Source organism: Mesoplodon densirostris, chromosome 4, assembly GCF_025265405.1.
Source record: "Mesoplodon densirostris isolate mMesDen1 chromosome 4, mMesDen1 primary haplotype, whole genome shotgun sequence".
Lineage (NCBI taxonomy): Eukaryota > Metazoa > Chordata > Mammalia > Artiodactyla > Ziphiidae > Mesoplodon > Mesoplodon densirostris.
Window position 1 is genome coordinate 34,323,050 of NC_082664.1, and position 17,774 is coordinate 34,340,823.

Consider the following 17,774-nt stretch of genomic DNA (forward strand, 5'->3'; position numbering starts at 1 on the left):
GTGATGGACTGGTGTTGGGGCGTGGGACGCCTTCAGGACGAGACCTTTCCCTGACCCGGAGAACCCCGGGGGTGATAGTGGAGAGTCCTCCGTGCCCCCCAAAAAAGCAGGTTCAAGTTGACCCGGGCTGAGAAGGGAGCTCAAAGTCCAGCAAGTCCCTAGTGACCCTGCCTCACCCAGCGCACCCACCCCACGTCCTTTGCCCCCGAGGGGCTGAAGGGGGATGCGCACGACCACCTACGCGCTTAGCAGCGAGTGGTTCCCACTGCCGGCTCGCCGCGCGCAAGGTCCAGCCGCCTTCGGGGGCGGGTGAGGCGCGGACAACCCCTAGCCCTCGGCCCCCCGGCCCTCGGCCCTCGGCCCTCGGCCCCCGGCCCAGGCTGCGCAGCGCCCAGAGAGCCGCCACGTTCCCAGTCGCGCGTGCACGCTGGGCCCACCAAACTTGCAGTACTTTCTCCCAACCCCCACCCGCTGTCACCCTCCCTCCATCCGTGCGCCCTGGCCCCGCTAGTCCGACAGAGGTTGCCATAACAACGGACAGGAATGCTCCAACGTATACAAAGCCGGCGGGGCGCAGCGGGCACGCGGCCCCCGGCCCGGCCTCTCGCCCTCTGCTGCCGCGCGGGGCTAGGACGCGCGCCGCGGCTCCCCGGCCGGCCGCCCGACTCACAACGCGTACTCACAATGAGCGGGATGGTGCGGTCCTCCCGGAGCTGTTCCGGCCTCTCGCCGGCCCTCTGCGCGCCCCGGCCGCCGGAGGATGCTGCGTGGGCTCGGTTGTCCTGCCATAAGTAGTAGAAAGTGCCCAGGATCCAGGCTACGGTCAGAATGGCGATGGCATTGGCGCGTATCTTCCTCATGGTGGGCGGCTGGGCGCCCGGAGTAGGGGCCCGGCCCGGCGTGCTCTCGGAGCCGGAGCGGGGGCACTCGCAGCCCCAGCTGTTTGTTTTCGCTCGCGCCGGGCTGCTCAGTCCCGCAGAGCAGAAAAAGGAGAGAGGTGGGGGGTGGGGGGGTGATAGGGAGAGACAGGAGCACGGAGCGATCCTCACGGTCCTAATGCCCTTCAGCCCGAGGCGCGCGCCTGCCGCGGGCGCCCATTCATTCGCGCGCAGAGCCCGCCCCCCGCTCCAGCCCCGGCCGGCTGCGGGGCCGCTGCGCCTCGGGAGAGGAGCGTAGCGGGTGCAAAGCGGCGCCAGAGAAAGGCCCGACGAGGCAGACGCCCGCGGTGGAATGGCGACGGGCCAGAGCCAGTCTCGGCTCCAATGGCTCGGCGACCGAGCTCCTGGCGGCTGCCCGCGCGCGGCCCTGGTCTGTCCCGCCTACCTCCACCCACCCCCGGACCGAGCGGCCCTGAGTCACCGGTTGGAGATGCGCGACCCCGGCCCGGGCCCGCGCTGCGTAGCTGCCTTTCTGGACTGCGCTCTGAACTGCGCTCTGGAACAGGGTTTAAGGTGTGTTCGGCGAGTCTTTGGAAAGGGGCGGCTGGGCGGGAGGAGAGTCTGGAGTTTGCACCGGAATCCTCCGCAGCCTAGGATTCCGAGCCGCCGGAGGTCCCGCCCCGAGGAGGGATTAGAAGCTGGTGCACTTGACATTCGAAGAGAGCGAAGGGGAAGAGACGCTGCTTCATAGCCAGTGAAAGGAGAATGGGGGTACAACCACCCCACCTCTTCCGTTGGCCTGGGGCTCCCAGCTTTCATGATGCTTCCTTCCACTCCGCCTCGTTGTCCCCTGGACAACCCTGGGGTATTATCATCACCATTTCATCAGGAAGAAGGGAGGCGGCCAGAGAGGCTGGAAGACCAGGCGGCCGTAGACCACACGACTAATTAGTAGGCAGAGCCCAGTCTAGAAACCACCTCTCCGTCTGACACTTTGAACAAAGTGCAAAACACGATGTTGAGAGACACGGACACACAAATCATTGAGATTGTGCCCCAGCCCTGGTGGCATTAAGAATCTGATGTGAACTACTCTCACTCTGGGCAGAAGGCAAGGTGGACTAAATTAGTTCTAGGAAATCAGCACAGTATCAGGGACAGAACAGACACTCAGATGTTAAATAAACAAACCAAGCAGGGATCACAGAGGAAAAATATTGTATTGCAAGGTGGTCATAGGGGAAGGCTTCTCACAGAAGGTAGATAAATCCTTTGAATGAATTCTTAAGAGGCAGGAAAGGGAGGACAGGGCAGGATGTGCTGCATGAGCAGCATGAGCAAAGGTCCAGAGGGTGAAAGTACTTTATGTTTTCAAGGAAGAGATCTACCTGGCGGTGCCACGGCCCAGGATGCTGGGAAGTTATTGGTGGGAGTTGAACTTGGCCAGGCTGGGCGAGTCTGGACTCAGGAGGCCCTTTTATGTGAGAGACAGGGTTGTCAGGGTGTTTGCATCCTGCTGGTGCTCCTGGGTACTGGCTCATCTAAAGGACCACATTGGGTCCTGGCTTCTGAATGAAGCTACCTCGGGAATCAGGCAGATGGTGAGGTCACAGTTCATGCTTTCCCCCAACCACCCCCATCAGCATTTCCCTGTTTCTCCAGCACTCAGGACTGAAGCACTTTTTTAATAGATGCTCAGTACACTTCGGTTGGAGTGAAGTGAATTGAAGGAAGAAAACCTGAATGGGTTTTTTTGCTGCAGAAAAGTCATTGTTTTAACTGCAATACCCTTTCCTCACTCAGAAGACTAACTACAAAGACAAGTCCAAAAATGGCCCTACCAAGAAAGTGACCCTAGAAAGAAGGGGACACGTAAAAGAGGGCCTCACAAAGAGATCATAAAAATAGCGGGGCGAGCTTCCCTGGTGGTGCAGTGGTTGAGAGTACGCCTGCCAATGCAGGGGACACGGGTTCGTGCCCCGGTCCGGGAAGATCCCACATGCCGCGGAGCGGCTGGGCCCGTGAGCCATGGCCGCTGAGCCTGCGCGTCCGGAGCCTGTGCTCCACAACGGGAGAGGCCACAACAGTGAGAGGCCCGCCTATGGCGAAAAAAAAAAAAAAAGAATAGCGGGGAATCTGAGGCGTGAGCTGTGTGGCAGTCAGGAGCAGTAGGAGATGGCGTGGAGATGCAGCCCAGCCTTGCTCTCCCAGGTCTCCCTTGCCTGGGGAGTTTAATTAGACTGCAGTAGGGACCAGAATTCATTTCCATAGACCAAGATAACCACTGTCAAGCCACTGCCTTGTTTCTGCAGCAATCATGGGGCAGACCCAGTGGTCATGTCCTCTGTGGGAAGCTAGGGAGACTTGCTCCTTAGGAATCAGACCCCACAGCCATCTCTAGATGATGAGGAAATGTAAGGGCACTGCCCTTCTGTTGTCCCTACCCCCATACAGGCTCTCAGGTCAGCCGGGTGGGAAGACCTGCGGAATGACCCTTTGTTGATATAGGCTGCTCCTCTCATCCCAGCCTGGTCTATTATGTCTAGCTGCCTTTGGTCTTGAAAGAACCAGGTGAGAGGATGTGGGATCCAAAGACATCACATCAACCCATAGTGAGAGGCTCCAAAGTCACCCCTAGGTGTGGAGGATGAAGCTGGACCATGCCAAACCGAAATCAGGCAGATGGGTTACTGATGGCTCCAGAAGGAGGGCTCCATGAGGAGAGGGAGGGAAGGAGGAGCTGGAACTTGGCAGGTTTCTACAAGTCCTACCCCTTATTCCTCAGGGCTCAGTGGTGAGGATGCTCTACATCTGCACCAAATTGTCGCTGCCTGGTAGCTCTGTCTCAAAGAGGAGGCTTCTCCACTCACCCCCCACCACCAAGAAAACCCCCCCAAACCCCCTAGGAGTGTAGCCTTTCTGGAAGGTGCTAGACTTCATAGCTAGCCCTTCCTTAAATGAGCACAATAAACTTCCCTGGGGGTGGGTGGTGGAGGTAAGGTGGCAGGTGATTACCTCGCTCACTGGACTCACAGAAATTTGATATAGACAGAGGCTGAGTGATGGGTCTCAAGCCACAGGCACACTGGAAGAGCGGGGAAGTTGCAGCTGCCACCTCGGCTACAGCCCACAGTCATTCTTCCAGATTCTAATCCCAAGGAGGCACAGAGCTGAGCCTTAGCCCTCCCTGAGATGGATTTCAGCGTTCAGAGGTGGCTGTGAACACTGTTCCCTCTCTGGGCCTAGCTAGCAGAACCACAGAATCAAAGCAACACCTAAGAGACGTAGAGTTGCCTAACATCATTGAAGTTCGAAACCAACAAGAGTGATAATAATAGCTACAGTTCACTGAGTACCTAGCAGGTGCTGGCATCTCACACACATTATCTCTAAAGCCCCCGCAACCTGCAGGAGAGGACGCTGAGGCTCAGTGAGGCCCTCGATGCTGAGAGTCATACAACAGGTGGGTGGAGGGACTGGGTTCGAATCCATTTTCCATGCCAGTGTTTGGGCACCAGTGCCGGGCTTCTGAGGCCACTGGGCAGTCTGCAGGGTGGTAGAAGTTCTGCATGTAGGGACCTCACTTCCCTCTCTGGACCTCCGTTTTCTTTTCAGTAAAAGAAGGGTTGCCGAGAGATGACCTCCAAGGTCCCTCCAGCTGTGCCATTTTGGACTTCCAGTTGTCTCCCTTGTCACAGTGCTCTCAGGCACGGTCCCCTTCTCTTTAAAGCTGCTGAAGCCAGCACTCAGGTAAGGTGGGCAAAGTGCCATGTGGCCCTGGCGCTCCCAGAGGTCCCAGGGAACTGTCTGCCCCTGTGAATTTGATGTGCGGATTTGGAGATTGGGGTTGGTAACAGGGCAGAAAGGGTATAGGTCAGTGTGAAGCCCGAGCTCTGGAGCTGGACAGCCTGAATTCAAATGCTGGTTCCATCACATATTAGAGTGGCTTGAGCAAATTCTTACTCCCTCTCTTAGCCTCGGTTTCCTCAACTGTAAAATGGGGCAGTGACAGCCCTTAACTTGCAGCATTGTTGGGAAAGGTAGGATGAAATGAAGCCAATAAAATCCAGTGCTTGGTAACCACCGGCGTCCCCTGGAGGCCCACTGTCACAGGCAGTGCTGCTGGCTGCTGGGGTGACGGGGACTCCCGAAGGGCCCGCCAGGGCACATGCGGGGGACTGCTCACCTGGGCCGCGAAGGAGAACAGACCCCAGACAGGCCTCTTCAGCCACACCCAAGTTCCGACAGGGATGACTGTCCTGCCCCACAGGCGCGTGGCTGCCTCTTCCAGAGCCTCTGCTCAGTGGGGCTGGCGGGGAGGGGAGAGGCAGAGTGTATGGCCCCAGCCTCTGCTGGGTGTCCATTCTCGCCGGCATACCCATTACCCTTGAGACTCTGGGTCACCTCAGGAGCCTCTTGTCCTGTCTGCACCTGCAGCAGGGGTCCAGAAGGAGGGCGAAGGGAACTGATTAGACTCCCATGTCTGCTCAAAGCAGGAAAGAGGAGCCAGGGATGGTGAACAGAATGTACGTTACCTTGAAACAGACACTGTGCCAATAAACGATCTGAGAATACTCACGATGACCCTGTGAGGAAGGCTTGACCCTCTCCATCTCACAGATGAAGAGACTGATGCCTGCAGAGGTCACGCAGCCATCAGGTGGCAGGTACGCTACCCACTGCCAGCTGTCCCCACTTAATGCACCAGCGTATCTAAGGAAAAGTTTTTTATAAGTTAAGTTTCTACAAATCGTTAAAGATCAAGTTGAAGACCTGGCTCTTTGAAAGGAACTCAGTTCTTTATTAGTCATCATTCTGTTTGTCTGAGAACTGTGACTTTTTATATCAGTTTCTGCCACTGGAGTGTAAGCTCCATGAGGGCAGGGGTTCTTGTATGTTTTGTTCACCTGTCTCCCCAGTGCTTAGAACACTGCTTGGTGTATATAGTCCATGCTCATTGAGTATTTTTTTTAATGTAAGTTTATTGTTATTTTAATTTATTTATTTTTGGCTGCATTGGGTCTTTGTTGCTGCTCATGGGCTTTCTCTAGTTGCAGCAAGCGGGGGTTACTCTTCATTGTGGTGTGTGAGCTTCTCACTGCAGTGGCTTCTCTTGTTGCAGAGCATGGGCTCTAGGTGCGCGGGCTTCAATAGTTGTGGCACATGGGGTCAGTCGTTGTGGCTCACGGGCTCTAGAGCGCAGGCTCAGTAGTTCTGGCGCGTGGGCTTAGTTGCTCCACAGAATGTGGGATCTTCCCAGACCAGGGCTCGAACCCACGTCCCCTGCATTGGCAGGCGGATTCTAAACCACTGCGCCACCAGGGAAGTCCCTCATTGAGTATTTGTTGGTGGAAGGAAGGAGAGAAGGAGATGGGCAGGGTACTCAGTGCAGCGTGCGTTTCTGTCTTAAGTCAAGCACCTGAGAGATGGTGCAGGACTAGAACCCAGAGAAAGGGTGCAACTCATCTGGGTCAGTGTGGGCCGGTGTAGTGAGTAACCCGGGTTCCCTCCCAGCGCTTCCGCAGGAGTAGCTGGCTGCGCCCCCCAACCATGGGGCCAGGAGCCAAACCCCGCTGCCCCAGATGAGGGGGTGAAAAAATCCTCTGTGGTTCCACCAGAAGTCAGGGAAGGAATGACCCCGATTTGGTGAATAATTGCAGGAACTACAAAAGTTATTACTGATCATGAAATGACCCAGCTGCTACATTTGGGAATAATAGGATTGCAGAGTTTGAGGGCTAATTAGAAATGTGTCAACTGCTTTTTCTTAACAGCAAGGAATTCCTATAAAGGAGAAATGCATAAATAAAGCCTGCTGGTCAGCAGAACTGGTCCCGGAGGCAGAGCCCTTTGCAAGGCCTACCTGACCTCCCTATCTCACTGCCTGTCTCCTTCGCCCCTTCCCCTCCTCCACAGCCTCTGTGGAGCTGAGTGGCAAAGATCCTCAGAGCAGACCAGCTGGCCCCAAATGTCAGGCCACTGCCTGTTACATGCCTGTCTCTCGCCCTCGAATGGGAGTTCCTCTGGGCCTGGCAGCCTTCTTTTGTGTATCGCCAGATTCTAGCACAGCATGGGCCGTCATGGCAGCTCTCACTAAGTATCTGTGCGATGAGTAAATGAATGAATAAGTATCTAGGGCAGCAGGCTGCTGCTACTCCCCATTCTGTCCCACTGGAATGCCACCTAGCCCACTCAGATGGTAAGCCAATGCCTGTTTGCCCATTAGGGTGCTATTTCCAGCCCCTTTCTTCCCTTTCCTTCTCGAATGCCTACCATGCCAGGCACTTCTAGTTTCCAGGAATACAAAAACGAGCAAAACCTGATTCTACCGCCTGAGGAGCCCAGTAACTGATAATGGGGAAATAGGCACAAACGGTCACGAAAGGGTATAAAAGAGCTCTAGTCAAACACAAAGGGGACTTCATCACAAGGAAGAAGTCATCTGAGAGCTGAGTATTAAGGATAAGCAGGTGGACAAATGTGGAAGGGCATTCTGCACAGAGGAAGAGCAAACAAAGGAACTAATGTGTGGAAGTGTATGGGAGGGAGCCCAGGAAATGGTCAGCGGTTTGGTGTGTACTGGGTAGGGAGTGGTGATGGTAAAGAGATTAGAGAGGTAGATGGGCCAGTTAACAGATGTCTTGTATGCTTTTTTTTTTTTTTTTTTTTTGCGGTACGCGGGCCTCTCCCGTTGCTGAGCACAGGCTCTGGACGCCCAGGCTCAGCGGCCACGACTCACGGGCCCAGCCGCTCCGCGGCATGTGGGATCCTCCCGGACCGGGGCACGAGCCCGTGTCCCCTGCATCGACAGGCGGACTCTCAACCACTGCGCCACCAGGGAAGCCCTCTTGTATGCTTTTGTAAGAAGTTTGGACTTATTCTGGTAAGCCATGGAGAGCCACCCAAGATTTTGTAACAGGGAATGACATGATCAGTTATAAATTTTAGTGAAGAGGCTGGAGACTAGTGGTGGGGGATACAGTGACTTTGCAACAGTCCCAGCAAGCAATGCTGTGGGCCTGGGTTAGGGCAGAAACACTGGAGCAGAAGAGAAAGAGGGTTAGACTCAAAGGATTTGGGGGATCAGTTGGAGGCGGAGGCGAGAGAAAGGATTTGAGAAGAACATGTACATTTCTCGCGTAGGAGACAAGTGCTTTGGTGTAAGGTAACCACTAAGTGAAATGGGGACACAGGACGAGGAGCAGATTCGGGAGACTTGTTCAGTTGAACTTGAGTTCTCTGTGGTCTGCCAAGGAAGGGAGCTGTAAATCCAGGTCCGGTCCTCAGGTGAAGAGCAGGAGAGACCAGTCAGGTCAAGAAGAGAAAGCCAGAACATGGCTGGGGCGAAGACGCAGCTGGGAGGCGGCCCCTGTACCCAGCACCTAAGCATGGGGGAGAGGCCGTGTGCACCAGAGATCAGGACTTTTGGATCCCTCATGTGAAGATGAAGAGACAGAATGGGCTTTTTTTTCTCCCGCTGCCTGTCAGATGCCCTGATTCAAGCCCTGGACCCAGGCTGTTAGACATACTCGTCTTTTTATCAAGGACCTTATCATCTCGTACATGTTAGGATGGACCTCTAAACCTAGGGCCGGAACAAAATTTGGCTTAAAAATATGTCAGGTGATAAGACCAGAGAGCATTTGAATTGAAAAGAGACCCGTGGTCCTGGTCCTGCCTTTCCTTCCATCTAATGGCGCCTCTAATCGAAACCTCCATTTTCCTTGAGAAACTGGGAAGTGGAAACTAAGGGAATGTTCCCAGGATTGGTATATAATTTGAAGCTCTCAGCAAGGCTGAAAATACCCATCGATATATTCTGAAGTGTAATTTCCACTCCCTTACCAGCCAAAATAATTGAAGAGGAAGAAAAAGCTGTTAATGCAGGAGGCGTGTGATATCAGATCCACTTTGCCTGGAAATTTACCATTTCAAAGCAATTGAGGGTTTGTACAGCCAATGTTTATAGTCATACATGTCCCCTCTCACTGGAGCCACCCTCTGAAGCCATCAAAAGGCCCATCAGCCTGGCTTGGACACTGAAATTGTACACAGTGTCTGGAGCTGATGTGAAAGCAGAGAGAATTTTAAAAATTATGCTGCCGTTTTGTCAGCACATAAATCTTGGGGTGTTTCATCCTGGTAGGTGGTAGAAACAGTTGGGGCTGCCAGTGCTCATGGGGCCAGTGGTGGCAGGGCTCCGTGGTGGCCTGGCCACGCACAACTTCTGCTCTCCCTTGGCATCCCTGTCCCCGTATCCCTGCACAGACTGTCCTCTTCCTCTAGTCTAGGTTGGCATTTCTTTCTCTTGCCCAACCAAAGATGCCTGTAGAGGCAAAGATGTCTCTACCTGCATCCCAGTGACAGTGAGTCCAAGGGCCGTAGGTTCTTCAGCAGAGCTGGGGCTCGTGCCACCTCTCACAGCCTCTGCTGGACTCAGCAGGAGAGACAGACAATAGACTTTATGGACGTCCGTCTTCTGTCTTCTGCCAGTGCCAGTGTCTGTGTGTGTGTGTGTGTGTGTGTGTGCGCGCGCGCATGCTATTTTTCACTTGGAATTGGACTTCAGGTTTTTCCTGGAATTACTGATTTCTTTCCCTATATTTGTGTCCAGTGGAGGAAATTTCTAAATCCGTGTCCAAGCATTTGTCTTTCCTTCCATTTCTGAATCACATACCTTTACAAAGGCCACACCTAAAGACAGAGCATTTAGTATGTTCTTGGGCAACTGGGATGACTAGGAGGTAGGGAACCTGGGTTTTAGTCCTAGGTGTGCCATAGGCTAGCTTGGTGACCCTGGAAAAGCCACCTATCTGGACCCCTTACTTATGTTTCAAATGAAATCTTTGGTACAAAAGAATTTGGAAGGTCCTTTCTAGTGCTGGTATTTTAGGATTCTGTTTACTTATTTTAATTTTTTAAACCATTCCCTGCCCCAGCAAGAATTATTGGCAATAAACCGAAATACAATTTTCTTTATTATCATTGGGTCCCCCGGCCCATATTACATACATACATATACACCCGGACAATTTAAAATGTTCCACTGCATGAAGAATCTGAAAATTTCCAGAATACAGCAAACTAAAAAGGAGAAATTGGAAGAATGTTCAAGAAATTGTTACATCCAGGGACACTTCTGAGGAGGGGAACCCGAGGTGAACGGGAGTGGGAGATTTCACTGCATATATTCTTTTATACCTTTTGAATTTTTTGCCACATGCATTTATTACCTCTTCAATTAAAAACCTTTTTAAGCAAGAGTTTTCCTTTCTCTTTGTTCGACCACAGGGCCCTCTGCAGCTTAGTTCCTAGCGGGGGAGGAGCCCATGATAGGGCTGGCGTCATTCTCTGGAAGCCACCCCTCAGCCCAAGCCCTCTGGCTGGGTTAGCCAACATCCCTGCTCCCCTGGCTGCCCTGTGTGCCTGGAGGGGGCCTGTGGGTACACACTACTGCTGGCTGCCCTTGCTGGGGAGTGCCACCACTCCTACTGTTGGTGGCACTCCAGCTGGACTGTCAAGCTGGTACAGGACCTCTATTCAAGGTGCTCCATTAAGGGGCGGCCTTCATGGCCCCAGCAGCCAGACAGGCAAAGGGCCTAAGAGTTCAGCATAGGCGGAAGTGCATCCAGCCTTAAATCCTCCAGATCTCGCCATTCCCTTTCAAAGACAGACTGCCTTTTTTCCCCCCTTTTTAATGTTTATTTAGTTAGTTAGTTGCAATGGGTCTTAGTTGCAGCAGGCAGCCTCCTTAGTTGCGGGACATGGGCTCCTTAGTTGCGGCAGGTGGGCTCCTTAGTTGCAGCTCGTGGGCTACTTAGTTGAGGCTCGCCAGCTCCTTAGTTGGGGCATGCGAACTCTTAGTTGCAGCATGCATGTGGGATCTAGTTCCCTGGCCAGGGATCGAACTCAGGCCCCCTGCATTGGAAGCGCAGAGTCTTATCCACTGCGCCACCAGGGAAGTCCCCAGACTGCCTTTTGTTTTGTGTTGTTTTCTGCTGCTAATATAACATGAAGACAGAAACATGAAAGAGAAAGAACAAAAGGGCCAGAGAAGAGTGGGGAGAAAGGGTCTCTAAGGTGCTCTCTTCTCCTGGCCCCAACCCCACTCTGCCTGCCTCTGCTCAGCAGAGCTGGGCTGCAGCATCTCTGGCAGGGTCCCACATCCCTGGTTTTCTCCCCCGGTGCCAGCTTCTCCTCAGCTTTCCCTCACGACATCCAGCTTCCACCTGGCCTTCCTCTTCCACCTCCTTTTCTGATTGTCACCTGCGATGGGTGCTGGGCCACTCCACCCCCCCTGTCATCTCTGATTCCTCCTCCTTTGGCTTGCCTACTGCACTGCCACCCTGCCCAGAAACAGCGGCCATCTTTAAGGTCCACTTCCCAGACTGGAGCCACTACCTGTCCTACAACTGGGATTGCTCAAGGTGGATTCCTCCACCCTCCATTCTTTCTTTCCAGGGTCAATAAAGCCCAGGTTGGGGCAAGAGGACAATTGAGAAGCCGTGAGAGCATCAGACAAGGAGCAGAAGATGGAGATGTGCTCTTGAGAGAGTGGACAGAAACAAGACTCCACGAGATGAAAAGATACAGCGCGTGAGGAAAAACAGCTTCAGGGAAAGAAAAAGCAGAGAGCGAAAGCCAATAAAAGTGTAATAAATACTAAAACCAGAAAGGCCTGAACAGAAACCATCCAGAGAGCAAGGGAGTTAGGTCAGAGGGAAGGAGCAGGAAGGGAGGGGGTGGTCGGCACTTGCGGGGCTGGAGGCCGGAGAAATGGTGCAACAGAAATCTCTCAGGAAGGGTCACTCACCTCCCAAGCTGTTGGGCTTATTGGCTGCAGCAAGCAGAATCTATTTAAAACACACCAGGCGTTTTGCCTCATTCTGTTTCCCTGCCCAGAAAGAGCTGGAGCCAAAGGCTTAGGGAACCATTCCAGCGTTAGGACCCTGCATGGACCAGAGGGCTGAGACCATGAAGATCCACTGCCCCATCTAGGAATCACCCACCTCTCCCTGCACACATGAGCTGCCAGGCCACTCAACTCACAGCATCCTGATCGCAGTCCCAAAGGTTACTTGTGTCATGCACTTCCACTGGGAAAGACTCAGTGACTTCCTTCATTGTCTTCAAGCTTGTCAGAAAACAGATGCTGCTCAAATGTGACAGCTGCTCTCAAGGGGTGCTCAAAGGGAGCTCCCTGACCAGTGGGAATATACTTAATGATAACTGGAGAGACCCTGGGTGATTAGATTACAGCAAGACAAAGTAGAGAGCATGAAAGGACATCAAGGATAAAATGGCCCTAGGGAAACCATATGGGATTTGAATTGGAAAACTTTTCCCCGGGCTGTGTATCTTTTGGGAATCTCTGATCTGGAGAAGACCTGACCCCTCATCCACCTGTCACAGAGGAGTACAAAATAAGGTGGCCGCTAGGAGATGCGGCCAAACCATGCAAGCTATGTTTTCTCCCCAGCTGAGAGGGTGGGTCTGAGAGGTTCTTCCTTCCCTGGCTCTTCAGCCCATATATTGTATAAAATACTTTTCAAGGCTGAATATAAGTCCTCTGCTTTGCATGAGATTTACATTCTTGAGAAACTTAGTGTACAAATCAAATGAAATTTTGCCTGCCAGAGAAGTTGGCTTTTCAAAATAAATTTGAGGTCAACCTTATGTTTAAAAAGAAGGATGGGGGCTTCCCTGGTGGCGCAGTGGTTGAAAGTCCGCCTGCCGATGCAGGGGACACGGGTTCGTGCCCCAGTCCGGGAGGATCCCGCATGCCGCGGAGCGGCTGGGCCCGAGAGCCATGGCTGCTGAGCCTGCGCATCTGGAGCCTGTGCTCCGCAACGGGAGGGGCCACAACAGTGAGAGGTCCACGTACCACAAAAAAAAAGAAGGATGGCTTTTGAAGGTGAATAATCATCCTGGTTCATGTTTGTAACTTTGGAATTTTGAATGACTGATTTGGATGGATGTAGGGGGTGGAGGATGGGACTATCTAGAGATCCATCTATGGTTTGCTGTTAGGTTGCAATTTAAACCTTACTTTAAAACAAACACAAAACTTAAGCAGATAGGTGTGTTTAAGGAGCTACTGCTAAAGAAATAAGAATTAAAAAACTTTTATTACAGAAAATTTCAAATATATATTAAAAGAAGTAGAAAGCCTAATGTAAAAAACCCAGCCTACTTCTTTTTGGCCAGAACAGCCTTCTTCCAGTAATTCGCCAAAATGATCAACACAAAGAGAAAGAGGAGGGGCACCCGCTACATGTTCTCTAGGCCTTTTGGAAAACATGAAGTTGCTCCTTTGGCCACATGCATGCGAATCTACAAAAAAGGTGATATTGTAGATATCAAGGGAATGGGCACTGTTCAAAAAGGAATGCCCCACAAATGTTACCATGGCAAAACTGGGAGAGTCTAAAATGTTACCCAGCATGCTGTTGGCATCATTGTAAACGAACAGGTTAAGGGCAAGATTCTTGCCAAGAGAATTAATGTGCATATCGAGCATATTAAGCACTCTAAGAGCCGAGATAGCTTCCTGAAACTGGTGAAGGAAAATGATCAGAAAAAGAAGCCAAAGAGAAAGGTACTTGGATTCAACTGAAGCACCAGCCTGCTCCACCCAGAGAAGCACACTTCGTGAGAACCAATGGAAAGGAGCCTGAACTGTTGGAGCCCATTCCCTATGAATTCATGGCATGATGGGTGTAAAGAAAATAAAAGACCTGGACTGTGAAAAAAAACCAAAAAGCCCAGCCTAGACAATTATCAACTCATGGCCAATCCTGTGAGAACCATGGACTTTGGAGCCAGATGACAGATTCAGAGTATGAACTTTACAGTACAAGACAAATAGGATTAATCCTACTGAGGCGCAGGATCCAAGTTTCTGCACAAATGACCTAGACGAGAGCCTAGAGTATGGGGAGAAGGGCAGAGAGATTCTTATTTAGCAATCAAAGAAGAAACCTGAGACTTAAAAAAAACCCACACACATTCACATTCTGTCTCTGTCTCTCTCTGAAGGACGCACAATGCACAAGTAATAGTGACAGTGGTTATTGTCCGGAAGGGAAAGGACTGGGGAGGAGATTCCTTTCTCATTATACATTTAAAAAGAAATTTTGTACTATGTGCACATATTACCTATTCTTAAAAGTAACCTGTTAAAAACAAACATCACGAAGCTTTGCAGCACCCAAGTCCCCTAGGTGTGACAAAAGGGCAAACTGCCTGGACTCAGAAGCACCAAATGTTATCACATTTTGACCTGGATTTGCTGTGTTATAGTAATCTGCTCAGTTAGATGAATGGACAACCTCCCAACCCCAAGCTGTACATCATCAGGATGTATGTTTCATGTAATATAAAAAACTCCAGCCCTTAATAATTACACGGGTGTATACATTTGTAAAAATTCACTGAGCTGTACTTTTAAAATTTGTACACTTTATTATATGTTCATTATATTGTACTCCAATAAAGTGTTATTAACAGCAACAAAAATCCCAGCCTTTGTGTACAAATAAACCAAAGCATCACCATTTGGGGGTTTATTGGGTTGGCGGTTCGGAGAAAACTGTTGTTTTGAGAAAACACGCTGCGGACTTTCTGCAAAAACTTGCTCTTTGGAAACTACCACTACAGCATGTGCTTTTGGTTAAGCATTCCATGGCTGAAACTCAACTCGATGCTAAAATGCCGAGAGGATGAGGCAAAATCTTGGCCAAGGTCAAGCTCTGCTGATGGTTTGAGAGGGGGATGGCAGCCAACTCTCTGCACTTGTATAACATTTAAAAAAGGAAAACCTAACCCCAAGTCATCTTCTGTTCCTTTTCTGAGCCAACTTTAGTCTTGCTCATTGTATCCGAGAACTCAGAGGGAGCCATATGTGCTACGGCTCAGGCTGACCAAACCTCCAGGGCCAAACATACAGATCTTGATTAGAAAGGAACTAAGCCAGCTGACTGGGGCTCCAGTTGGCTCTATGAGATTTAACAAAAGATGTCAACATTTTAGATAAAGTTAGGGTCCATCTAGGAGAGGGCAGAGAAATATACTTTAGCCTCTTTTGGCTATCTGGTCATTTTTTCTGGAACATCAACAAAATGACCCCAATTTGGTAGAAAATGGGGACTCATATCTACGTCAAAGTGATTATTGTGAAAAGAGCCTCAAGTTTAGCATACTTGGTACAAGTAAATCTGTGCTACACAAAGAAAAGCCAATACACTATACCCCTTTGGGACTGAAACTAAGCACAAGGATGGAATGGAAAATGTATTTCCTTCCAGGTCACAGGGAATGGATATATCGGAAACGGGAAAAATGTCTCTCAGCAATTTATAAAGTACAAACTTTAGGGCTTCCCTGGTGGCGCAGTGGTTGAGAGTCCGCCTGCCGATGCAGGGGACATGGGTTCGTGCCCCGGTCCGGGAAGATACCACATGCCGCGGAGCGGCTGGGCCAGTGAGCCATGGCCGTTGAGCCTGTGCATCCGGAACCTGTGCTCCGCAACGGGAGAGGCCACAACAGTGAGAGGCCCGCATACCGCAAAAAAAAAAAAAAAGAAAAAGAAAAATACAAGCTTTACATTTTGCACATGTCCCGTCTCACTGGTGGCCACGCAAAGGTAAGCAGGACAAAGTCCCAGGCAGGTCAGGGTTATACAAAGGCAGGCCCCTGAGACTTCTCAAGTCTCCCTGGGAGTTAATCTTGTCTTAGGACTCATAGATGGAGAACAATGTGTTAACACAGTGGACCCCTCAAATTTTCTTAGGCAGTCCTGACAACATAAAAAGAGAGAATATATTTTTTAAAATTTATTTATTTATTTATTTATTTATGGCTGTGTTGGGTCTTCGTTTCTGTGCGAGGGCTTTCTCTAGTTGCGGCAAGTGGGGGCCACTCCTCATCGCAGTGCGCAGGCCTCTGACTATCGCGGCCTTTCTTGTTGCGGAGCACAGGCTCCAGACGCGCAGGCTCAGTAATTGTGGCTCACGGGCCTAGTTGCTCCGCGGCATGTGGGATCCTCCCAGACCAGGGCTCGAACCCGTGTCCCCTGCATTGGCAGGCAGATTCTCAACCACTGCGCCACCAGGGAAGCCCCGAGAGAATATTTTTAACTTATTGGTTTAATGTTTTCCTTTTCAAGTATCCAATTCTATTCAATTCTCTCTCTATGGCACAGCCTTAATTTCTCCTATCTTTAAACTGAGAAACATTCTTCCCCTCCTCACCCCCCGCCAACATCCTCCCATTTACAACACTTGGCAAAAGTTGCCTCATTTCTAGTCTGTGCTTTTCCCTTATGAAGCCTTACAGCACTGGCGATGTGGGTGAAGATAAAGATTTTTCTTCTTTCTTTACTGTTAAATAGTGAACTGAATAGAAATGTGAGTTCCCTAAGGCCACACACAGTACAACTCTGGTGAGAAGAGTATTTTGACCTCCAGTGGAGCTCCAGATGGAGGGAGCAGGCTTCTCCCTAGTCAACGAGGCCAGGAGGACACCGTGTGTCATCCTGCTTCCCTCGCCCCCTTCCTTTCACGCACAGCCTCCATTCCCAGGGCTGGGGGTGGGATGAGAGTGTGCGATGAAGCAGAAGGTACACAGCACCCAAGGGAAAGTACCACATAAAGAAACGGTGGGATGTATTACAGAATGCTACACTGGTAGGGCCCCTACAGCACATCTAATTCAAACTCCGAATTTTGCAGGTACAGAAAGGAGTCCAGAAAAGAGTCCAGAAAAGTCAAGTGATTGGTCCAAAGACACACAGCTGATGACCACAACCAGAACCCAGGTCATCAACCCACTCCTCTGATCCTCCAACACACTATACAACTGAGTTTAGGACAAAGCAAAATATGAAGTCCATAGACTACACTCCCATCACCCCCACCAACCAAATAAATGTACCTTCTTTAAAGCTACCTGTGTCTCAACCTCCTATTTCTTTTCAGCCCTGTTAGCTTACTAAGCTCAAATTTTGGATTCTTATCCAGGACTTAATAGATACCCTGGTGGTCTGAGTAGTCAGAACCCCAACTCTGCCCCAGCATGTTGCAGCCTGAGAAGGGAGATCTCTGGGAAACAGGGGTAGAATATAAGTAGCCTCTCCAACTCAGGAATATCTGAACCACACATCACGCTTATAATAATGCTGACTGTAAACTCCGCAGCTCTGGAAGCTTATGCTGGCAGAAAGGCAACAGGCTACCTATCGAGCGAGAGAAAAATGCAAGAATTAAAAACAAGGAAGTTGGGTTTCCCTGGTGGCGCAGTGGCTGAGAGTCCACTTGTGCCCCGGTCAGGGAAGATCCCACATGCCTCGGAGCGGCTGGGCCCGTGAGCCATGGCCGCTGAGCCTGCGCGTCCGGAGCCTGTGCTCTGCAACGGGAGAGGCCACAACAGTGAGACGCCCGCGCACCACAAAAAAAAAAAAAAAAAAAAAAAAAACCAACAAGGAAGTTGCAAGGAGGGCAAATGCTTTGAGTTCAGTCTGGAGGGTATGAGATTAACTATCTATCTCCAGTCAGTCAGATCACAGAATGACCTTTTTTTTTTTTTTTTAAATGTATTTATTTATTTATTTATGGCTGTGTTGGGTCTTCGTTTCTGTGCGAGGGCTTTCTCTAGCTGCGGCAAGTGGGGGCCACTCTTCATCGCGGTGCACGGGCCTCTCACTATCACGGCCTCTCTTGTTGCGGAGCACAGGCTCCAGATGCGCAGGCTCAGCAATTGTGGCTCACGGGCCTAGTTGCTCCGTGGCATGTGGGATCCTCCCAGACCAGGGCTCGAACCCGTGTCCCCTGCATTGGCAGGCAGATTCTCAACCACTGTGCCACCAGGGAAGCCCCAGAATGACCTTTTAAGGCAGCA

At 51.1% G+C, this 17,774-nt stretch overlaps 1 protein-coding gene, 1 long non-coding RNA gene and 1 pseudogene across 3 annotated transcripts in view; 2 read left to right on the plus strand and 1 right to left on the minus strand.

Moving 5' to 3' along the window:
• GALNT16 (polypeptide N-acetylgalactosaminyltransferase 16) overlaps positions 1–1,315 on the minus strand; it is a 101,451-nt gene extending 100,136 nt beyond the window's left edge. Inside the window, exon 1 of one of the 2 annotated variants that reach the window (XM_060095936.1) lies at positions 684–1,315. In XM_060095936.1, the coding sequence (XP_059951919.1) occupies positions 684–860 (177 nt within the window). In that variant the 5' untranslated portion in view covers positions 861–1,315. The remainder of the gene's footprint in view (positions 1–683) is intronic. The other variant, XM_060095937.1, reaches the window with a different exon arrangement.
• On the plus strand, positions 1,041–16,802 carry LOC132487967 (uncharacterized). Its single transcript, XR_009531719.1, has 3 exons — positions 1,041–1,451; positions 4,494–4,628; positions 16,610–16,802. It is a non-coding gene; the product is annotated as an uncharacterized LOC132487967 (long non-coding RNA).
• On the plus strand, positions 13,111–13,973 carry LOC132489087 (large ribosomal subunit protein eL21-like; annotated as a pseudogene).
• Positions 16,803–17,774: the final 972 nt, after the last annotated feature.